Below are 25,301 nucleotides of genomic sequence, written 5' to 3' on the forward strand. Positions count from 1 at the left end.
CATTTAGTGATTATTAGAAAAGAACAAGCCTCCTGCAGAGGAAAATTCAATTTGAATGTGTCTGCCTTATGTAAAATAGACTTCATATTTCAATATTAAACCATTGATATCTAAGTTCAGTGCTTAAACGTTTATTTGACCATGACTTTTTCTGATTTTAATTCTTTTTAAATTATTCATTCTTCTATTTTCCCTCAAAAGAAAACTTGGTCAGAAATAAACCCAAAATTGTCTTTAAAACATTAATAATTTTCTTCATTTAGGCATATTAAATATACATTTTCCCTACCATATGTATTGTATGTTCTCTGATCTCTGGCACATTAACTTTCAAATTATTTGTTTTTCCTTACCTGGATTGAACATAGACATCTAAACTGTATAAACACTAAGGAATGCAAAACACTGAGGAATGGTTATAGATGTAGCAATTGAAATATACTGAGGCAGTGAAAGCCATTTGATCTGAGTAACATCTGCGGAGTGTGACCAAAGCAAGCAGGAAGTTCAGAAAGAATAGGTGAGGTAGGATGGGGTAGGTTAATAGACTTAAAAAATTAATTATGAGGAATTCTTAATCTCAGGAAACAAACTGAGGGTTGCTGGAGTGGTGGGGGGTGGGAGGGATGGGGTGGCTGGGTGATGGACATTGGGGAGGGTATGTGCTAAGGTGAGTGCTGTGAATTGTGTAAGACTGTTGAATCACAGACCTGTACTTCTGAAACAAATAATACATTTTATGTTTAAAAAAAAGATAGTAGGAAGGGAAAAATGAGGGGGGATATCAGAGGGGGAGACGAACCATGAGAGACTATGGTCTGAGAAATAAACAGGGTTCTAGAGGGGAGGGGTGGGGAGATGGGTTAATCTGGTGATGGGTATTAAAGAGGGCACGTATTGAATGGGGCACTGGGTGTCCCAATTCATACCAAACAATGAATCATGGAACACTACATCAAAAACTAATGATGTAATGTATGGTGATTAACATAACATGATAAAATAAAATAAAAAAATTTATAGAATTAACTTCAGGAAATGTCAGTGATTCTGTGTTCAAATCTATCTACTCTAATGTATCTTTATTATCTATAGAAGTTTCACCTGAGAAGGAATGATTCTCACGGTCCGGTAGTTGTATTTTCAGTATTCTGGTTCTGGTGAGTTAATTTTTTGTTATAGTAGGTGATAGAGGATAAGGGCACTTTCTCAGGGGACAGTGTCTCACTTGAAGAATGAGGTTATTTAGTATATTAATCTTCATAGTCCTGCAGTTGCTAGTAGAAAAATGGTATCCATTCATCTAACCACCATATATTGAATGCTTACTATACACTAGACATTTTGCTAAGGCATTTGGAATACAACAATGTGTAAGAGATAATCTCTGCCCTCAAGAATACTAGTCTCAGGGGGAAGACTGAGTAAGAGACAGCTGATTATAATATATGAGGAGGAACACCTAACTTAAATTGTGGGAAAATTAGGGAGAACTTGGTGGGAAAGGTGACTCCTCAGCTAACTTAAAAGGTGAACTGGACTTAGCCAGCAAGGGAGAGCAATCTATTAGCAAAAACTTGAGATGGCAAGCCACATGACTTGCAGTACTTGCTAAAGAGGAAAGCATCAGGCAGGTGAATGGTGAGAGATAGCTGGAATGCCCTCTCAGACTGAAACCCAGACCTGGCAATGAGGGTCATTTGGAAACAGCAGAGTTAGAACATGATCATTTTCATTTTTCTCTCTCTTTCTATCTTTCCCTTCGCTCCCTCCCTCCCTCCTTCCCTTCCTTCCAAGTTAGTTGGATGAGTTTCCATGTACTAAGTTTTATAATAGCACTTGCACATTAAAGACGTAGAGGTAGCTAGGAGGGCTAAAAGAAAGGTATGGAGGTGGTGATCCGCTAACTCTTTGAGGTGAATATGTGTAATTCTACAGTGACTTTTTAAATTATTATTCCCGATTATTTAACAAAAAACAAAACTTAAAAAATTGTTCATTTGTGTTGCAGTACTAAAGGGTAAATACTAAAAGATTATTTGTTTTGGCATTTTTCTCCAAATCAGAACCAGAGTTTTAAACTTAACACTGTACATTCCTGGGGTACTGGTGTGTTGGTGGCTGTAGAAATCAAAGTAAGAAAGCCAAGGAGAAGGGGAGTCTGCATAGGAATAACCAGAATCTACTTAGTCACTTACCCTTCTCTATCTAGAAATTAATTGGTTTATTTACTATTTATTGAACATTTACTATATGCCAGGCATTCTTCTAGGCACCAGGGACAAGTGAACAAGATGAACAGTATCTTAGTCCTTCTGTATGTATTCTAGTGGGGGAAGAGAGAATCAGTAATCAATGAAATGAATAGTGAGATATGGTAACTTATGAGTGATGAGTAGGACATTGGGAATGATACTGATTGAAAGTAGTAGTCAGCTTGGTGACTCCCGTGGCTAGGGGTTCAGGGAAGAAAGTTCATCTGAGAAGTGCCTTTTGAGCTAAGATCTGTATAATACAGAGTTAACCATTGGAAGATCTGGGGCCAGAGTTCTAGGTAGAGAGAACAGAGTGATTTTGCTAAGTGAGATTAATAAAATACAGATACTACAAACCAGTCTTTGAGAGTTAGAAGTAGTTTTAGTTATTAGAATGCTTTTTTTTTTCTTTTTAGTGTGATGATACCTATTATTCTGGGGATGAGTAGAATTTTCCTGTATAGTCGGTCCTTGTGCCTGAGTGAAGGTGAGAGGCATATGGTTTCATAGTATCTAACTATTACAGAGCAGCTTAAGAGATGTAGCCAGAACCAGTTCTTTACCTATAATTGCCTGCATTTTCTTCAAGTACATGATAAAAGATTTACTGTGTTGCACTAAATAAATTTCTCCATGAAGTTTTTCCCAAGTTTCCTTTAGTAGTTCCTGTAGCAGTAAAGATTGTCACCACAAACTTATTATCTTAAAGTTTTTATGTCCTCATAGTGTTTGAAAGATGTTAAGGCAATATGGCTTAAGATACTCCAGTCTGTCACTAAGTTTTTGGGATAAGGTCATATAGCTAATGTCTAGATTGATGGGTAGTTACATAGTATATGTCACAACATAGTATAAATACCTCTTCTGGGTATCATTTTATGAAATCTTTTGATTATTTTTACAATGAACTCTTTGTCTACATACAGAAAAGGAGCTATAACTTTCACTTCATTGAACATAATGTACATTGAGCATTCTTTAAGGGCTTAGTATTTGTTAGTAATAATTCTCCCTTACTTGCCCTCAAATTATAGTGAAGTGTAAGTAATCTTGAACTTGGATTAATTTAAAATTCCGTTTATATTAATTGTTTAGTATATTAATTATATAAAGGATAATGATATTTGAAATATGTATTTTACTAAGCTATAAAGTTATCTTTTCTGGAGATCTTTTAGGTTTTAATTTAATTTAATTGCTTTATAGGGCGAGTCTCAAACTACCAGGGCATATTAAATTTTGTTAGAACTAACAAGTCATGCTTTGTTAAGGAACACATTTGGAATCTTTTTTTTTTTTTTAATCATGCCCTAGAGGGTAGGTAGTGTCTTTGTTTGGCAAACTACAGGAAATTGCATTTTCACTTTCTAAATCTAACTCAGTGGTCCTCTTTACACCAAATGTTGCTATTCATTGTAAGTAGGTTTAGACTGCAAAACTAATGATGGTAGTAAAAAAAAAAAAAAATCACATGATATAACTTAAGAAATGGGAATAAACAAGTACTCATGTCTACTGTGTATAAAATGCTTTATTATTATCATCAGTGTACATTTAACATGTATTGATTGTTATGATATGCCAAGCCCTTTATATATATATCATATTTCTTTATGTATGTCAAGGAAGAAGTTTGGTCAGTAATCTCTTGGTTTACTAATGCTATTTCCAGATTATCTTTTCATTGTTGAGTAGAAACTTATGCTCTCCTGAGGAATGAAGCTCTCTTGAGGCTCATGGCACCACCACCTCTATCTTTCCTGTTTAACATCTGCAGAACTCTTGGGCATTCCCATTTATTCAGTGAACACTGTGATATCTCACCAATGGTTATATTTCCAGCTGAAGTCCTGCCTTTGTCCTAAGTGATTTTACTATGCAAATGTCCCATTCAGAATCTATTTGTTAAAAAACAATTCTCTTTCCATTGTACTGTATAGAAATACAGTTGATTTTTGCATATTGATCTTGTACTTCGCTAAACTCATTTATTAGTTCTATTATTTTAGTGGATTCCTTAGGATTTTCTATATATAAGATTATATCATCTTCAAATAGAGATACTTTTACTTCTCTCTTTCCAAGATGGATCCTTCTTATTTCTTTTTCTTGCCTAGTTGCCCTGGCTAGAACCTCCAATATATGTTGAACAGCAGTGGCAAGAGTGAACATCCTTGTCTTGTTCTTGATTTTAGGAGAAAAGCATTTAGTTTTTGACCATTAGTTATGATGTTAACTGAATTTTTCATAGATCCCCGTTAGCAAGTTGAGGAAGTTCCTTCCTATTCCAAGTTTGTTTGGTATTTTTATCATGAAAGTGTGTTCAGTGACTTTTATGAGCCTATTGAAATGATCATGTGGTTTATGTTCTTTATTTTATTGATATAGTATATTACATTAATTGGTTTTCAGATGTTAAGCCAACCCTTGCATTCCTGAGATTAATCCCACTTAGTCATGATGTTTCTTCTTCTTCTTCTTCTTCCTCTTCTTCTTCTTCTTCTTCTTCTTCTCCTTCTCCTTCTCCTTCTCCTTCTCCTTCTCCTTCTCCTTCTCCTCCTCCTCCTCCTCCTCCTCCTTCTCCTTCTCCTCCTTCTCCTTCTCCTTCTCCTTCTCCTTCTCCTTCTCCTTCTCCTTCTCCTTCTCCTTCTCCTTCTCCTTCTCCTTCTCCTTCTCCTTCTCCTTCTCCTTCTCCTTCTTCTTCTTCTTCTTCTTCTTCTTCTTCTTCTTCTTCTTCTTCTTCTTTTCTCCTCCTCCTCCTCCTCCCTCCTCCTCCCTCCTTCATATTTTGCTGGATTTAGTGTGCCAGCATTTGTTGAGGAATTTTGTGTCTGTATTCCTAAAAGATATTGGTCTGTAGTTTTCTTGTGATGTCTCTATCTGGTTTTGGTATCAGGGTAATACTGGCCTTTCTTCTCTCATCTTTATAGTTTCCTTTCTTCTACTCACTTTGAGTATAATTTGCTCCTTTTTTTTTTTTTTCTATTTTCTTAAGAAAGAAACCCAAGCCATTGATTTGGGACCTTCCTTCTTTTCTAATGTAGACACTTAGTCCTATAGATTTCCCTCTAAACTCTGCTTTAAACTCATCCCACAAATTTTGATGTGTTGTGTTTTAATTTTCACTTAACTCAAACACATTCTGATTTTCCTTTTCCTTGTTTGATTCATGAGTTATTTAGAAGTATGTTGGTTTGTGTCAAAATATTTAGGGAATTTTCCAGATATTTAAAATTATTAATTTCTCATTTAATTCCATTATAATTATAGCACATACTTCATGTGACTTGAATCTTTTTGTTTCGTTGTTTTTTTTTTAAGATTTTATTTATTTATTATGAGAGAGAGAGGGAGAGAGTGAGCGAGTGAGAGAGAGAGCACGAATGGGGTGGGGAGGGGCAGACTCCCTGCTGAGCAGGGAGCCCTATGTGGGACTTAATCTCAGGACCCTGGGATCATGACCTAAGACGAAGGCAGACACTTAACCAACTGAGCCACCCAGGCGCCCCATCTTTTTGTATTTATTTAAACTTACTTTAACATCAAGGACATGCTCTTCTGTGGTGAATGTTTTCATTTGAACCCTTGAGAAGAATGTGCTCTGGTGTTTTGGAATGTAATATGCTATAATTACCAATGCAGTCAGGTTGATTAATAATGAGGGTATGTTTCAATCCTCCATGTCTTTATGTGTATTCTTTCTTCTTGTTAAGAGAGGCATGTTGAAATCTTTAACTATGACTGTGGTTTTGACTCACCCATCTACCTCCCCCTTTCCTTTAAAGACTTCAGTTACACATGTATTAGGTCACTTGTGTTTGTTTTACAGCTCACCTATATTCTGTTCATTTTTTCCAGTCTTTTTCAATCTTTGTTTAATTTTAGATTATTTCTATTGCTGTGTCTTCAAGTCATTAATATTCTCTGCTAATATTAATTTCATCCATTGTATTTTTAATCTCTGATATTTAGTTTTCACTATTAGAAGTTTGACCTTTTTTCATACCTTCTGTGTCTCTACCTAGCATGTTCAGTCTTTTTTCTGGCTTCACGAATATATGAAATACCATATAATAACTGTTTCAATGTCCTATCATCTATGTCATTTCTGGGTTGGTTCGCGATTGATTTTCCTCCTCATTATAGATCATATTTGCCTGCTTCTTTATATACACTGTAACTTTTTGTTAGATGTCAGATGTGAATTTTATCTTCTTGGGTGCTAGGTTTTTTTTATCCTTTTAGACACTTCTGGGCTTTGTTCTGGTAGACAGTTAGGTTACTTAGGAACAGTTTGATTCTTTTTAGTTGTGCTTGTAAGTAGAATGAGAGCAGCTTTTAAACAAGCCATCTCTTTTTCTATTTCTTTGATCCACTACTGAAGCAAAACCCTTCTGTGTACTCATATTAGTTTCCTATGGCTGCCGTACCAAAGTTCCATAAGCTAGGTGGTTAAAACAACAGAAATTTATTGCCTCATGATTCTGGAGGCTGGGGGAAGTCTGAAATCAAGATGTCAGCAGGGCCTTGCTCCCTCAAACCTGTGGAGAAATTCTTCCTTGCTTCATCATAGCTTTTGGTGATTTGCTGGCAATCTTTGGCATTCCTTAAGTTTATAGATGCATCACTCCAATCCTCTGTCTTCACAAGGTGTTCTTTACATCCTCTTCCATCTATGTATATCTGTCTCTGTGTCCAAATTCCCCTTTTATAAGAATACCAGTCATATTATATTAGGACCCACCCTAATGACCTCATTTTAATTTGATTATCTCTGTAAAGATCCAAAGAAGACCACATTCTGAGGTATTGGGGACTAAGACTTAAATATATTTAAGATTTAAATATATTTTCTTTGTGGGAGACATAATTCAACCTATAACAGTACTGTACCCAAATCTCATGAGTTACGAAGTTTTTCCACTGTGGTTGCTTAGGACAGGAATTACTGCCTGCCAGTGTAAGCTTCTGAAATTGTTCCCTCTAATCTTTTGGGGCAGGTATTTCTCCAGCTTTGGTTAGTTTCCTCACCTGCACATGCTGATCAGTACTCAGATAGAAACTCAGGGGGATTTGGAAGTATCCAGCCTTTTTTCTGGACAGCTGTCTACTCTCTAATACTGTCCTTCAAGCTCTAGCTGCTTGGATCTCCTTAGACTTCTAGCTTCCTCTCCTCAACTTAGCTAGACCTACTAGCTACCTGTATTTGCACCTCCTCACTGTGACCTCGAAAGGCTTTCAGGCAGCAAGCGGAGGCATTTATGGGCACACTTCATTAGTTTTCCATCCCTTAGGGATATCCTTCGTTGCCTGATGTCTAATGTGTTGAACATAGTTTTGTTTTGTTTTGTTCTGTTCTGTTTTGTTTCTAGATATTTTATCTGGTGTTGCCAGTTGTTTCAGGCAGGAAGTTAAATCTGGTCCGCATTACTCCGTGTTGTCTGGAACAACTGGTCTCTTTTTCTAGCCTGTATCTGAGTTAATGATCGCTACTAGAAAAAAATCACACAAGGGTATATCTTGATACTAGTATAAATCCATGGACTTCAGAATTAACTGGGCTTTCAGTGGTGTCTGCTAATGAATATGTGTTCTTATCTCTCCAACCCCCCTTCTCTCATTCTCCAGAGTGTCTGTTTAATATTTTCTCACTCCTCAAATCTCACTTTACCCGCGTCACTCCTAGTAGATGACCCTGCCTCCTAACTTCATGGAGGAGATAGAAGCCATCAGAGAGGAACCTCCTCTACGTGTCACCCAACCTGCCGACAGGCCTTCTTTGGCATACATCCTTTCCACTTTTCCACTGCCTTTTCTGTAAGAGTATAGAAATTATCTTCTTCACATTTTGGATTCGTTTTAATTCCTTCATGTGTTCTCAGGAGTCTCTTCTTCTTTCCTCTTTGGGGATTTTGCTCAACTTATTCCTCTCTCTTGGACCTTGAAAGCCATTTTAATATCTTCTTTATATTAGCATTTAAATGTTCAAGTCTCTTTCATCTTAAAAAAAAAAAAATCCCTGCTTTGATCCTGTTTCTCCCCTTCCCACTCATCTGTGGTTATCACCTTCTCTCAAAGCCAGATTTCTGGAGCAGATTTCCTATCTTTCTTTCTTTTTCTCTATTTCTTTAACATCCATTTACTTCCTAACCAAATGCAACCTGACTTCTGTGTCCTTTATTCCCCTGAAGCTGTGCTTACCAAGGTAGCTGACTTCTTTGTCTGGTGGACATTTTTTGATCCTTGACGTAAATTATCTCATGTTTCTTATACCTAGTTACAAAAACCGCAACCTTAGAATCACAACAGGAATTTGTTAAAAATACAAGGATATGAGCCCTGACCCCTGGGGATTATGATTTAGTAGAGCTGGTATGGGGCTCTGGAATGTATTTTTTTTTTTTTAAGTTCTTCAGGTTATTTCAGTGTGCAGCCCAGTTTGAGAAACACTGTGCTCCGTAGTATTTAACATGGTTCTTATCTAACCTTATTATTGGCTATCAGTTGATACCGCAAACCCTTTCTTGAAACATTCTTTTCTTGACTTCCTTGGCGGCGTACTCGCCAGCCTCCCCTTAGCCCATCCGCACCTCTTACCACCCGTACTTCTTTAGTCCCCTTTGGAAAGTCCTCTTCCTGAAAACCCCTTAAAGGCTGGTGTTCTTCAGGGCCTTCTCACATCATTTGCTTCCCTGATCATCTCAGCTATTCCTAAGCTCTGTTATCATCTTTAAGCATTTTTAAGTTGACCATTCTCAGGGCCTCCAGCCATCTCTTTCCTGAGCCTCGGATGTTTATATCCAGCAACCTTGAATGTCCCATAGATACTTTATGCTGAATATATTCAAAATGAAACTCCTTTCTATCCCCTATTCACCCCTTTTTAAAGTATAGCACTGCTATCCACCTAGATGCTCAAGCTCCAAACCTAGGAAACATCCTTACCCCTCCTTTCCCCTCGAAATCACAAGTGCATTTTTGATTTAGTGATCTTGTTTTGAGAGTTTATCCTATAGACATATCTGCATACATACAAGTAATAATGTGCAAGGCTATTCATTGTAGCATGTTTTGGAATAACAAAAGATTAGAAACAACCCAAGTATTCCATCTGTAGTGACTGCCTAGATAAAATTCTGGAACATCCATACTTTGGAATACTGTGATGTACCCCACTTTTAAAAATCTTATGGCATAGCAGGAAGATGTGATTCCAGTTTATTCAAACAGATATTTTGATCCAGCCTTCTCTTTGGATACAACACCCAAAATCTACAAAGCAATGTAAGGAAGAATACTCTGTTTCTCATCAGTAAATAAGCAAACAAGACAAAACAAGGTCTACTCTCTTAGCAACTTCTAAATATACAATACAGTATTACTAATTATAGTCACCATGCTGTACATGGCCATTGTATTCTTTAAATTTCAAAAGTCTAGAAAATCAAGATTCATGTAATTGGAATAATTTATAATTAATATTAGTGTGCCTTGTTTTCTCAACTTTTGTTTCACATGTATTTAAGGAGGGCCAGAATCAATAGAGTATATGTATCATGAATTGCTTACTTTATGAATAACAAACCTAATATGTATGATCATTGGAAATTATGTGTGTGCATTTTTAGCATGCTTTCAAAACAAGAAGTCAATTACTGAGGCAATTTATAAGATTAAAAAATGCTAGTGTTTTGTTCTAATAGGTCTTTGTTGTTGTTTTTATTATCTTCAGGATATTAAAGGTTGGCTATAACAATACTTTAAAAAAATTCACAGTTTTTAAATTTTGTTCTGAAGACCAATTGCTATCTCTCTGTTTTTGTTTTCAAAAGGCGTTCTTAAGGACTATCTAAGAGAACTTCCTTCTCCCCTGATAACAAAGCAGCTTTATGAGGCTGTATTAGACGCAATGGCAAAAAATCCTTTGAAAATGTCATCAAGAGGATGTGAGAATGACCCGAGTGACTCTAAGGACACTGTTGACCTGCTTGATTGTCTTCCTGATGTTGAGAAGGTAAACATATGTGGTATACCTTTTTCCCTAAAAGCCGGCTAATGAATATATACTTAGCTCCAGAGCTACAAATAATTTTACAGGTATTTCGTATTTGTGGCACTACGAGTTTAAGCTCTGCCTTTACTAAAGTCTCCTTAAACAGCATACATTTAAAAACTGCTTCTTAAACAGAATAAATCTAGATAAGAATTTTATCTTTTCTGTGTATAATTTTAGTTTAGGCACAGGTACTTCCCGTACATTTTTTTAAAAGTATGATTATCTTATTATTAAAATAGTACATGTTTATTATAGAAAAATTGGGAAGATATAAAAAAGAATGGAAAATTGCAATTATCAATATCCAAAGGCAACAATTAACATATTAGTTTATTTCCTTTTAGTATTTAAAAAATATGGTAACTGTTTCAGTATATGTGCCTTAGCCTCAAGACTTAAGCAACCCTCACCACCACCATTTCTTTCCTTCTTGCTTCTTTCCATTTGCCGCCTCCTCACAGTCTAAATCTTGAGATCAGTATCTTCAGGCATGCCTGCAGAGCAGATAGTAGGATAGCTGGGTCTGCAGAACAGTCTTAGCCTAACTAGCTGTTGTTCCTTAGAACAAAAGGGAGAATAAGGGTGATAGGGCCGGGCTTGTCCAGATGAGACCAACTTTACCTATATTTTTTATCATGTGACGGTAGAAAGGGCATATATAGAAATTTTTTAAAAAACATTTTATCTATTTGAGAGAAAGAGAGAGGGAGAGAGCACAAGGTGGGGAAGGGGCAGAGGGAGAGAGAGAAGCAGACTCCCTGCTTAGCAGGGAGCCAAACTTGGGGCTTGAGCCTGGGACCCTGGGATCACGACCTCAGCCGAAGGCAGACGCTTAACCGACTGAGCCACCCAGGCGCCCGAACATATAGAAATGTTAAGCCCCAGAACTTCATTCGCCAGTTTACTATAGTCTTCTGAACATCCTGTGCTCACTCCAATTAGATTAGCAATTACTACTCCTTTGGGTGGGAAGAGGGGAACAGCTACGAAGAGTAGGCAGCAGCAGAAGGGTGGGGTGAAGGGATAGAGATATTCTTTCTTTGATAGAAGGTAAAATTGTGTCATTTTACTTATCAGTGAAGAAATGAGTATCCAGGTATTTAAACACTTATCCAAATTATGTAGCTTTTTATGAGTGTTGTAGTCTGTTATCTGAATTTAGGCCTTTCAGGCCCTAAAGCTCATACAATTGGCGTCCTTTCTAAAAAGGCTTCATAATATTCCATTGAGTGAACTTGACATAATTTGTCACTATTCTCTTTTGTGTAATATTTAGGTTTTGAACCTATTTGTATATATTTGTATGCAGAGATTTCTTTTCAGTTAGAATTACGTATTTAGAATAAAATCTCAGAGTGGAATTATTGATTTAAATGATGTAAACATTTAAAGGTTCTTAATACATTTTCATGTTACTTTTCAAGAAGGACACAACAATTACATTTTTAAGCTCATCTTACATTGTAGACAAGAAAATATTTTTTTATTTTAAGTTGTATTTCTTGGCTTGCAATTGAGATTAAACCTAAGGTATTTAATCGGAGGTGTGTGTGTGGGGGGGGGGGTGGTTCACAGCACAATATGCTGAAACTAGCCTTAAGATGTCAATGAATGTAGGGTCCCAGTTATGTTAGGAAATGCATAGTGAATGGAGAAAAGGGACAGATACTTATTATTTACATTGTTTTTATGATTCATATATTTGATTTTTTTATTTCAAAATATCAATTATAGTCTCTGGCTTTCCTTCTCTCTTCATTCCTTTCTTTCACAGCCAAACATTGAAGGAATGTTTATTTCGGCTGTCCTTACTTCTTCACCACACTTGACTACTCAACACATGGTAATCTGGCTTCCCACCCCGCCTCTCTAGACTTGTTTTTGCCAAGGTTTCTAATGACCTTCTGATCACTGAATCCAGTTGTCACTTTTGGCTCTAGAAATATGTCACTTTGATTTTTTTCAATTTTTAGAATTACAGTTTTATTTGTCATTCATTTCTTTAATTATAAAGAAGAAATTATATACTCATTTTATTTGTTAAATGATCATATGCCAGTACTTCAGAAACATTTTTTTCCATAATTGCTTGAACCTAAGTAACCTTCTACTTCTTGAGCAAACTCCCCTTATTAGTTCCTTCAAGTATTAAAAAGTATTCTTTTTCAACAAATTTTTCTGTTATTTCTAGCCATACTTTTCATCATTTGTCTACTTGAAGTATTTATTAGTTAAGTGCATTGGCCTTTTTCCTAATCTGAATCATGAAAGACTGGGTCATGTTTGAAATTGTTAGCTTCCTAGATTTAAGGATGGCAGTCCCCTATTTATGACTACAGGATTTATCTGTGCTTAAAGATGAACACTCTTACTTACCATCACAGCCTTTGCGGTTGTCATTTTAGAGGAGGAAAGAGAGGAAAATGTTGATGTATATTTTCACAGGGACTCCAGTTTTATTAATTTATAATTAATATTTTATATATATAATTAATTAATTTATAAAAAATTTGGAATGCATTCATGAGCCTTTTATAAAGAGTATATATTTTAACCATTTAATGGATCAAATTATGTCATCGGAACCTAAGGGTCCTATGTAATGTTTTTATAAGAAAATATGTTTCAAAGTTCCAAATATCCAACTTAGAACCAAATCTTTGAAACAACTTTTTAAAAAGTGACAGGATGCCTCTCTGTATTTTCTGCTATAAATTGTGTCCTTGAATTTGCCCCTGTGTATAACTCTATTAAGTGAAATGTAATTTAATTTAATTTAGGCAACCCTAAAGATGTTGCTGGATCATTTGAAATTGGTGGCTTCTTATCATGAAGTGAATAAGATGACTTGCCAGAATTTGGCCGTGTGCTTTGGACCAGTATTATTAAGTCAGAGGCAAGAGACTTCCACCCATAACAACAGAGTCTTTACTGATTCAGAGGAACTTGCAAGTGCTTTGGATTTTAAAAAACATATTGAAGTTCTTCATTACTTACTTCAACTCTGGCCAGGTAAATGATTCTATGGAAATATTTTTCTCTTTCAGTGTTAGGGTATTTGAATTAGCTAATCATTAAATATGCCCATATATGATTCAAGAAAATCTTTTCTAGATTTTGCTTTTTCAAAGAGTTATGAATTGATACCTTTAAATTTCTCCATTTAAATTTTTTGCTTTTGCTGATAATATTGTAGACATATAAATCAATGTACCCATTTTGGTCAGATCTGGATTTGTATCCTGGTTGTGTTACTTATTAGCAGTCTGATCTTGGGCAAGTTCTTTAACATCTTAGAGCTTCAATATCATCTTTTATCGTATGGATTTAATAATATGTTTATAGAATTTATAGGAGAATTAAATAAAAAGTTATGTTTGTAAGGTGCTCAGCACAGCTCTTGTCACTTAATAGGTAATCTGTAAATACTAATTTCTTTACCCTTCTCATTTTTAGTTCAAATGGTATGAAGTAGAATTCATTTTTCGCCTTCATTCAGTTCTTCTTCCTGACATCTTTACTGTATTCATGGTTGTTCTTCAAATTATCCAGGCTTAACTTGACAATCATCTTTGATCTTTCCATCTTACTTATCTATCGCTTGTTCCAGTCAATAACAAAAAGCTGACAGTTATTTTCCTAATATCTCTCTTACATAGTTTCAGAGCTAAAAGGAATATCTATTTAACTAGATGTTCTATATAGGATGCTGTATTTAAGTTTCAAAATTTTCTTATCCTGTAGTAACTCCCATTCCCCTTCCCCACCCTGCATAATACCAAACATGAAAATACTTAGGGGCTTTGTGTAGCACAGAGTGGTAAAAGTGCTTGGGCCCTGGAGTCAGTCTTGGATTTGGATCCGGATTGTGGCCCAGGCACATATTTAATTCCCCTAAGCCTCAGTATGCTTCTCTATAAATAGTGCCTACCTCAGGGTTGTTGTGAAAATTCTGTAGACAAAGCATCTAAGGCATTGAGCAAAGTGTTTTGCATAAAGTTAGCTCTTTGTTACTCTTTTAAGGATACATATGAGGATAGACCAAAGTACAAAGAAATGCTTGATTTAGTCTTTTAAAATACATCTAATTAATTATAGAAAGTGAATAAAAAAATTTCAACTTTTAAATTTATAAAGTTAAAATTTTTGCTTTCTTTCAAACACAGGCTTAAAAACCATTTCCAATTTATATTTTAATTGAATTGGTATATATTATTAATTATTTAAAAATCCTGAATCAAGACGCTCTGATAATTGGTTTGATTTCTGCATTTGGTACCCAACATAAGGGAGCTCTCAGGTTAAAGTTTTAAATGTGTGTCTCCTATAGTTTTTCCTACAACTGCTTTAATTCTCATAAGCATCAGGAATTGGGAAAGGAACCATCTTAATCATGCTAATCACAAATGAAAACTTGCTTACCCGGAGTTTAGTATCAGTACCTGATTTCTTTATTATTAATTCTGTATCAGAGGTTAATGTTATTTAAAAATAACTGCCCCAGAGGACCTGAATAGACATTTTTCCAAAGAAGACATCCAGATGGCCAACAGACACATGAAAAGATGCTCACCATCACTGATCATCAGGGAAATACAAATCAAAATCACAGTGATAGATCACTTCATACCTGTCAGAATGACTAATACTAAAAAGATAAGAAATAACAAGCATTGGTGAGGATGTGGGAAAAAGAGAAGCCTTGTGCAGTGTTGGTGGGAATGTAAACGGTGTAGCCACTATGGAAAACAGTATGGAGGATCCTCAAAAAACTAGAAATAGCATACAATCCAGTAATTCTACTGTGGGGTACTTACCCAAAGAAAATGAACACACGAATTTGAAAAGATATATGCACCCCTGTGCTTATTGCAGCTTTATAGTAGCCAAGATGTAGAAGCAGCCTAAGTGCCCATCAGTAGATGAAAGGATAAAGAAGATGTGAAACACACACACACACACACACACACACACACACACACACACACACTATGGAATATTACTCAGCTATTTAAAAAAAGGAGATCTTGCCATTCACAACAACATGGATGGACCAAGAGGTTATCATGTCAAGTGAAGTAAGTCAAAGACAAATACCATATAATTTTACTTACATATGGAAGCTAAAAAACCAAACGAACCAAAACAAAAGCTGGAAATACACTCATAAGTACAAGAGAACAAACTGGTGGTTGCCAGAGAGGAGGTGGGTGGAGGGAGGAGTGAAATAGGTTGAGAGGACTAAGAGATACAGACTTCCAGTTATCGAATCAAATCAAGTCCAGGAGGTGAAAAGGACAGCATAGGGAATATAGTCAACATTGTTGTAATAATGTTGGTGACAGAGGGTCCCTACGCCTATCGTGGTGAGCACTGTGTAATGTGGAGCGTTGTTGATTCACTCTGTTTACACCTCAAAGTGATCCAGCCATATGTCAGCTGTACTTCAATTAAAAAAAAAAAAAAGAAAGAAAGAAAAAACCTGCCCCCTTTTCTAATAACCTGTATTTTTCTTTAGGTATAGTACCTCAGATAAAGGGCAGAAAGATAGGGAAAATAAATACCAGTTAATTTGGCCCTCTAAATCATTTGCTTTTGGATTCAAGGAAAGGCAGACATCAAGCAGAAGCAGTGCGGTTACCATGCCTGAGAAAATTGGTAGTGATACGGAGAACGGGCCATAGCATATGAACTTGGTGAATGCTCGTCTCTGTGCATCAGGTAGAAGGGTTTGACCCTCCTTGCTGTATGCATATCTTACTTATTTTTCTTTTTGTGGAATTTCCCCTACTCCAGAGGTAAAAAGACTTGGTTCCACCCTTCCCTCCACCACCTTCTTTTTTTACTTTAATTTTTGTATTATTATTTGTTTGTTTTTTAATTTGGGGCAATGATAAAATTTGCTTTAAGCTTTCCATTTGAAAAATCGTATCTGCAAAGTGATCAGTTAGAATCCTAGCTTATTGGAACTGGAAGGTAAAAATCATCCTGCTGGTGGCATTTCAGATTGTCCTCTGCCAAGCCCTAAGGTTCTTTGGAAGCAGCTTTGGAGCCAGATTGGCAACGGGTGAGGGAACAAAATGTCAACACACTTCCCTTTTGATCAAAATAGTCTTCTTTTCATCTTTTTTATGTATTGGATTTTTTCAAAATTGTTGCTTTTTAAAAATGGTTTTGCTGTTTTAAGAAGAATATTGAAATTTACTTTCTCTTTACAGATGGGGAAATAGCTTTAGAGAGAGTGTAACTCCTAGACCAGCTGTTTGCTGTATCACATTTTCTATGATGAGTAAATTTGGGGCAGGTTTTTTGGGGAAAAGCTATAATTTTTTTCTTATTTCTTTTTGTTTCATTTTTCTCACTAGACTAAGCCTGATGAGGTCAGGGATAATATTTCGCTTACCTTATGCACCCAAGTTCTAAGACAGTGCTTGGCATTAACTAGGCACTTGATATATTCAGTTAAATAAGGCAATGATACTATATATAAAAGGCTAATAAAGTGGTGATTAAAATATAAATCGATCGGTAGAACAAGATAAGAAAATTAAGTTTCTTAGTACTTATCATTACATTTTGAAACATTTTCAGCAAACAGATTGCATTTTAAATTTTATTCTGTTGGAGTTGGCCAGTCATAGTGCTGGGAAAACCAGAACTTTCCTTTTGGGGTTAAAATTGGCCATTTTCTCTGCATTTTTTATAGGAAACAAGTCCACCATCAGTAGTTTAAAAAGTCAGTGAAGTTGATTTTTCACAAATTGAATTTTTAGTCGAAAAGATATAAAATACTATAATTGCTTTCTTAAATATTTTCCAAGAAAATATACAAAAATCATGTTTGAATAGGGATTTAGTTAAACAACTTTAAGTAATTGGCAACAAAATAAATCTGGGTTTTGCAGGTGAATGTCAGGACACAACAAGATAAGCTCAACCCACAGTCAGAAATGTTTTACTTTGGGGTGCCTGGCTGGCTCAGTTGGTAAAACATGCAACTCTTGCGGTTATGAGTTTAACCGTGTTGCTAAGCATAGAGCTTACTTAAAAAAAAAAAAAAAAAAGTTTTACTTTGGACCACAAACCAGATGATTTCAAAGTTAGCAAAGTCCTGTAATGAAAACAACAGTCATTACACTTAAGCATTAAAAATAGGAATAGCACAGAAAATGAGGGAGAAAGGCAAGGAGACTTAGTAGGTATTAGCAGGTAGAGCAGAAAAAGGAATTTGAATAATTAAACAGTGGAAAAAATTCAGATAATTGCATCGATTAATGGCATGGGACATTCTATATTAATATTGCTATTAAAGACCAATTTAAAGTAACTACCAGACCTTTATTTTCCAGAAAATTTTTGACCAAGCGATTTTAGCTGTTCATAATTATATATACTGGCCATCATAAAAATACAGACAAATGGAAATGTTAAAAACATACCTATATATAGTTATCAAGTATTTTAATAAAATCTAAGTAAAAAAAATTATGTGATCTGAAAAGTGTTGTTAAGATCACTGTAAGTCTGGAAAACTAGAACTATATACATGTTTGTATTACTTTTTAATTATCTTATTTTCTACAGTAGGAAACAAGCATTCATTATATGCTGGAGTGTGAAAAGTGGGTGTGTTACTACTGATAATATATTCACACTGATAATATGTATCGTAGTGAAAGAAAGTATAAATGGAGAGTCATTTATTAATGGAGACTAAACAGGCAGAAAGAGAAAGGTATTATGGACAGTTTTTAAAAGCTATGCCTCAACATTTAAGTCCATTTTATATACAGAAGGAACCTTAGACAAATGTTTTGTCCAATATTCACAAAAAAGGTAAGCAGTAAAGCCTTGGTTTGTCATGATGTGTATATCATAGTAATCTGTATGGCCAGCACAATGTGTACTCTTAGAAGAAATGAATATTAATATGAAGAATGTTACTTGAGATTGTTAGATACCTAACCAGAATGGGAAAATAAAATATCTGTACTGTTTTCAGGCAATAAATGAAGACTATTAGTAGCTAATGCTGTGTAATCAAACTCAGGTAACAAGTGGTCAAGTCTAGTATTTGTGCATTTTATCAAAGTGAAATTTGGGCTGCTTAGTAAAAAAAATTATGACACTGCTGCTAATAGAATTGCAAAAAACGCACAAAGGTTAGAGTGAGCACTTTAGATGCCTTTGCCTCATTTAGACGTTTGCAGAAGAAGGAACTTTTGGTTTTGTTTTGTTTGTACACCAACATGCCTTGCCTGCTTTTTTACTGTAGCTTTTAATTTAGAAGAAGCTACCAGCTTAGCTACTCTTTGAATTATAGCTAGATAATAATTAACTTGCACCGAAAGTTAATCAACATCAGAAATTTGTTTGGGGATGTTATGATATGGCATGAATTAGCACCATTGAACATTCTACTAGCTTCTGTCCCTAATCTTGATTATTTCTGGTGATAGAAAAAAGTAATTATGGAATGCTTTATTTTTTAATAGTGTGCATGTTTTGTTTTAATGCATGTTTGTAGTTGATTATTAAACGTCTTATCTTTGCTCTGTTTTTTTAAGGCCAGTTGGATGGCTATGACTAAGCAAATTTATTGTTTGTTTCTAGTGCAACGTTTAACTGTCAAAGAATCAACAGACAACTTGTTTCCAGAGCAGAATTCTTCTCTAAATTATTTGAGGAGGAAGAAAGAACGACCTTGCATGTTAAATTTGAGTGGTACTGATTCATCAAGAATACTTAGACCAAGGCAAACCAGATTAGACAGCCCAGTTAGCAATCGTTATGCAGGAGACTGGAGCAGTTGTGGAGAAAACTACTTTTTAAAGACAAAAGAAAATTTTAATGATGTAGATTATGATGATGTCCCCTCAGAAGATAGAGAAAATGGAGAAAATTGTAGCAAAATGTATGGACCAGATATAATGATTGAACAGCCAGTACCCATGTCCAAAGACTACACATTTCAGACATACTTGACAATGCAGACAATTGAGTCTACAGTGGATCGAAAAGTCAATCTTAAAGATCTACAGGAAAGCATTGATACTTTGATTGGAAATCTGGAGCGTGAACTCAACAAAAACAAGCTTAATATGAGTGTTTGAGATTGAGAGTTTTAATTTGCTTTTTTGTAATGTTTTAAATTTCAAATCAGTCTTTCTCACTTTCTTATACCGCTCACAGTGATGGTTTTATTTTTTTACTCTTGAAAATTCCATTAATTTCTAGTAAGTTCATGTGATTCAATTAAAAACACTATTCATTAAGTTTTTACTTATCTTCATTAGAAAATTTTTCTTGGGGCAAAGATAACTTGGACTTGTGGATCTTTTAACAAATATGGCCCATTCTATGGAGATAACTTTTAAATGCACTTATAAGGTTCAGATAAGTTATTAGCCCCTCATGGTTTTTGTACATTACAGGTACTGCTCTTTTGGAGCTGGAACAGATGTTTCTTACAGAGGAACGTGGCAGCTGCTCTGTCTGGTTTGCAGTGTGAGTCCACATACTCCGCAACATCATTTGATCATATTTCATTTGCAATGCAAATGCTGCTATAAAAAACCTTTTTATAAATAAAGTAAAATTATACAGATATTAATGTATTCTGTATTAACATTCAGTAATTATTTAAGCTTATAAAAATTAAATATTTTTATAATCCTGAAAATGTGTCTATTTATAAGTGCATATATGGATAGATATTAGAATGGGGGAGGCATTGGCTGCAGAATCACATGTATCTTTAAAGCATATATGTCGTGAGGCCAAAATTATTAGCTTAAAATGTCTTTTTCAGGGAAAGAACATTTAAGTTAAAGAAGTTCCATAGAAACACTTGAACCAAAACACTAGAAGTGTCTGAAGAGAAATAATAGACTTTCTTTTTTTTGATTCACAGAAAGTCACAATATTCCTAGTGAGAAATCATCTTTTAAATTGAAATCCTCTAATTTCTTAAGGGATTAAGAGCCCAGATTTCTGCACTAGTGATTTACATTAAAAAAAAAATCTTCACCTGTTCTATGCATTTTTATGTTCTCCTTTTTAAAACAAAGTAATTATACTTTAAACGTATTTATTTGTAGTAGTACATTGATAACATTGACTTTATAATTACCCTCATTTGTTTCTAAAGAAATCTTGCCAACCTACTCCATGTTACTGATTTTGAAAAATTAACTTATTTTGGCTAAGATAGTCACTATAGCAATCACAGCAGTGTTTGAAAAATGTAAATTTAGAAGACTTTTTTATTAAATTGGAATGTATTTTTTTAATTTTTATACCCACAGAACATGTAATTTTAAAATTAGAAAATTTGAATCAACAACTTAAAGATGTAGCAGCCATTAGAAAACGGAATTCTTGATGTTTTTCTAAATATTGAAGTATTTAACTATTTCTACGTAATATACATTGATACACAGAACACCTTGTTATTTAATTTGAAAACTCAGTTGTTAAACCAGATAAATAACTATTTTTATATGAAAATTTAATTTTTTAAAGCTTCGTATAACAATTCTGAAGAATACCAAAAGAATATGTGACAGGGATATATATTGAGTAAACAGTAAAAAGAAATGTGCTTTAAATGTTTTTGTTTGGGGCACCTGGGTGGCTCAGTCGTTAAGCATCTGCCTTCGGCTCAGGTCATGATCCCAGGGTCCTGGGATCGAGCCCCGGGCATCGGGAAGCCTGCTTCTCCCTCTCCTACTCCCTCTGCTTGTGTTTCCTCTCTCGCTGCGTTTCTCTCTGTCAAAATAAATAAAATCTTAAAAAAAAAGGTTTTGTTTGCTATATCATGTATATTGTATGAATTGAATAAGTTGTTCCAGAAACGTAAAAGTTTTATTAAAGTATTATAACCTTGGTGTCATGCTATTATCATAATGATTTTAAGGATTACTTATTTTAATGTCATTCTTTTTAAACAAAAGTGTTAAGAGTATTGGACAATCGAATGTTATCCATAAATAGATGTAATGATATTTTTTGGTCCAGAATTGAATTATCTAGAATCTGAAATACTTTAAAGGCCAGAAGTATCTTGTTTTATAATTTTGGATGGAAATAGTTTAATCTCTGCCATCTTAAATAGAAAATACTAAACATCTGTGTTGTCTAAATCACTGAGTCCTAACTACAAATCTCTTTTATTGACTCTTCTGTATTTAGTAGTGCTCAGTAAGTTTATGCCTTTATTTTACATGACCTTTAACTTCAAACCTTTTTTGAGTTTTTATACCTGCTTCTTCTGCAATAGAAGACTGTCGGCTGTCATTCCCTTCTAAGTCTACCAGCCCCAGTATTTCTTAGGATTAAAAACAATTTTAATTTTAGTGCATGTACCTGAATAAAGTTTCAAGCAATTCAGATGGATAGAGAATAAAAAGTGTGCCATTCACACCAGTCCCCCTTCTCAGAGATAACAGCTGCTTTTTATTCTTTGGGTAAGTACTACCTCCATCACTGGGTCCAGGTTCACTGCTGCTATTTCTTGATTTGTCATTTAAGTATGAATGATAAGGAATGTCCATTCCTCCTCCCCATTTAATATTTTTAGTTGTTCTTTCAGTGTCCTTTATAACTCTTAGTAATCTTTGTTTCTTGATCCATCTGTTTTAAACAGTGTCTCTTGGCTCGCTACCATTGTGGAGATGACCAACACTATACTTCCCTTCAGCCCATTACTGCCCTTTACCTCTTAATTTCTCTAAGTTACACGATTAGTTGATATAATCAACATTAATAGATTATATTATTTGGGGGAACTATATCTGACTTGTCTTTTCCTTTATATGTTGATTCTAAAAACTACAAACCAATAACTAGCCATTATGCGCTGGATTATGCAAAAGCGTTTACAGGTTAGCCAGGTGGTTTTGTCTCCTACATATCCAATCTATGTCCTGAAGTCTATGCTGATTTAAGCAGAATATTCCAAGCTAAAGGTCAAATGGATTATTTTATTGTATAGCCATCAACTTCTCCAAATCATGCCTTGTGTTATTTGCTTCATAATTGGGTCATGCTTTTGCAGATTTTTATTTTCTTTTATCTTGCTATTGAATTATCAGATTTGTTCAGAGTGCTTTTAGCTCTCATCCTGGGATTCATGAAGTACATTCTTGCCTTTTTATTTCTTTGACAGGAGAAAAATATCTTCTTCAGTATAAGCCTGAGATCATCCTAAGCTTTTTAACTAACTTAATCAAAAGTGGACAATGTGGCTTTTTAGCTGTCATCCTGGGATATGTTTTCCTTGCACTCCTATATTCTATTTTGTTTTATATCTCACCTTTCTAAAATATAGGGGTGTTTTTTGTTGTTTGCTGAAGTATATAAATAGTTCCCTCCACCACACACACCTCTTTCCATCCCTTGTACACCCCCCACACACACATCCCCCCACAAGAAGGGTGCTTGAGAGAGAAAGGTTTGAGTCCTTGCATTTCTGACAAGGCCTTTATTTTTTTCCCTGTATTTCATTTTGATTGGACCTGCAGTTCTAGATTCAAACTCATTTCCCTTCAGAACTGTGACGGTTTTTCTCTATTATCTTCTTGCATCCAGTTTTGCAGTAATCCAGGCAAGAAAGATAGTGGTTTGGACCAGGGAAGAAGCAATAGAGGTGGTGAGAACTGATTGTATTCTGGATATGTTTTGGAAGTAGGAGCCAAAAGAATCTGCCAGTGGACTGTGAGAGGAAGGGGTAAGGCCTGAGCAACTGAAGGATGGAGTTATCATCAAATGAGATTGAGGTGACTCCATTATATTTTTTAAATGAGCTCCTTGTAGTGGAAGTTGCTATTATCAATGTAGTATTTATCATAATACTTATAATGTCCTTTTAACTATAAGTATTAATGCTTCTGTACTTGGTAATGATGCCAGTAGTCACTGCAAGAATAAGGTGGGAAGACTTAAATAAAGCCAAGTTCACATCCTAACTCTCTGGAAAACTTCAGATTGTGTGGCTTTGAAACAGGTTGGGATAGTGGTATGGTTCCTGAAAAGAATTAATGTTTCCAGACATAAGGACTTTAAGGCTTAGGATTTTATAATTTAAAGACACCAACTTTTAGGTACTTGGAAAGTGATCAAATTGTATTATGTTTAATAATAGCAAGTTTCTTTTTGAATCTTACAGACTTGAGGACTTTGGTATGAAGAAGAATGCTCTTTTCCCAGCCCAAGGCTCATTTTTAATTCAGTAAGGCTCATGTTTGATAAACATTGAAGTGCCAGAAATCAGAGTTCTTTTTTTTTTAAGATTTTTTAAAAAGATTTTATTTGTTTGAGAGAGAGAGAGAATGAGAGATAGAAAGCACGAGAGGGAAGAGGGTCAGAGGGAGAAGCAGACTCCCTGCTAAGCAGGAAGCCCGATGTGGGACTCGATCCCGGGACTCCAGGATCATGACCTGAGCCGAAGGCAGTCGCTTAACCAATTGAGCCACCCAGGCGCCCAGAAATCAGAGTTCTTGGTTGCTGTCTGACTCAGCCAAAAACTGGCTAATTCAGGCAGAAATGGAATTCATTAAAAAATAATAATGATAATGTTTCAGAGGGAAGACATATAGGGTGCTGAAAACGTTTTATATCTTGATCTAGGTGGAAATTTCACAGGTATTTACATAACAAGTTCCATACTTAAGATTTTTGCTCTTTATATAAATCATACCTCAATTTTTTTTTTCTTTTTAATGAGAAAGCTGGAGAAATAGACTTGGAAAATAAGCAGAACTAAGGCTAGGTGATCAGAATGAGAGTAACCAAGGCTATGCCTGATTAGGGTATTGCCACCAAACACAGCTCATGCACACCACTGGAATTAGTTATAAAACCCCTGCTCTGCTGCATCATCCCTGATTCAGAGTCCTTGACAGAAGCATCATATTTTGCCCCAGCTTCCAGGTGTCAGGGAGCAATTAGCTAGAGTCCTTTCTCTGGAATTTACACGATGGTAAATTCTATGAATTTAAGAAGAGGCTTCGGATGCTAAGCATCCTGCCAGTGACAAATATTCACAACACTTCCCTAGTCTTCATCTCACCCTATTACCCCCAAACTGGAGTCTTTCTTTCATTCCCCCTTACCCAAGCTATCAAAGTTCTGACTACAATATATCCTGAAACAGTGTACATAGGTTTGTCACTACTTGCACTCTAGACCAAGCTACCATCATTGCAATCTCTTCCTGTTTCACCTCTTTGCTCTCACTCTCTTCTGTCCACACACATAATCCATTCTATCCACAGAAGCCAAAGTGATCTTCAAGAAAAATAAATCGTATCATTTCCTCAGGCTCTTGCTCCCTGTGCTCTAGCAACAAGGAGGACTTCATTCCCATCCTAGGATCTCTGCACTTGCCATTTCCTCTATGTGGAATGCACCTCATCCAGACTTTCCTTGAGTAGCTATTTTTAGTCATTTCACTTCTGTGCTCAAATGCCACTTCAGAGGCTACCTCTGAAAACCCAATTAGTAACCTGCTTTGAAAATTGGGGGAGGAAGAGGGCGGAGATTTCTGTTTCTTCTAACAAGTACCAAATAGTGACTGTACTATTTGATTAAAAGATGGACATTTATAACTAGAAAATGTTTACATTTAAACCAAATTTAAGAAGAAAAACTGTAAGGGGCACCTGGGTGGCACAGCCGGTTTAGCGTCTAGCTCTTGGTTTCAGCTCAGATCCCCATCTCAGGGTTGTGGGATCAAGCCCCACCTTGGGCTGCACTCAGCTCAGAGTCTGCTTAAAACTCTGACACCTCCCCCCGCCCCCCGCTCTCTCTCCCTAAAATAAATAAATCTTTTAAAAAAAATGTAAAAAAGTATATCCACACCTTTATATATCTATTTCACTGCCATCTGCCTAGGAACTATAATATAGAAGATGTTCAGTTAATTTTTTTTTAATTTTATTTATTTATTTGACAAAGAGAGACACAGCGAGAGAGGGAACACAAGCAGG

General features: G+C 35.4%; 1 protein-coding gene across 1 annotated transcript in view; it reads left to right on the forward strand.

Moving 5' to 3' along the window:
* SYDE2 (synapse defective Rho GTPase homolog 2) overlaps positions 1 to 19,502 on the forward strand; it is a 45,437-nt gene extending 25,935 nt beyond the window's left edge. The window contains exons 5-7 of the mRNA XM_028102538.2: positions 10,088 to 10,269; positions 13,092 to 13,323; positions 18,925 to 19,502. Of these exons, the coding sequence (XP_027958339.2) occupies positions 10,088 to 10,269; positions 13,092 to 13,323; positions 18,925 to 19,424 (914 nt within the window). The 3' untranslated portion in view covers positions 19,425 to 19,502. The remainder of the gene's footprint in view (positions 1 to 10,087; positions 10,270 to 13,091; positions 13,324 to 18,924) is intronic.
* Positions 19,503 to 25,301: the final 5,799 nt, after the last annotated feature.

Source organism: Eumetopias jubatus, unplaced genomic scaffold (assembly GCF_037043125.1).
Source record: "Eumetopias jubatus isolate StellerSeaLion01/CBP00866 unplaced genomic scaffold, mEumJub1_p1.0 scaffold_4, whole genome shotgun sequence".
NCBI lineage: Eukaryota > Metazoa > Chordata > Mammalia > Carnivora > Otariidae > Eumetopias > Eumetopias jubatus.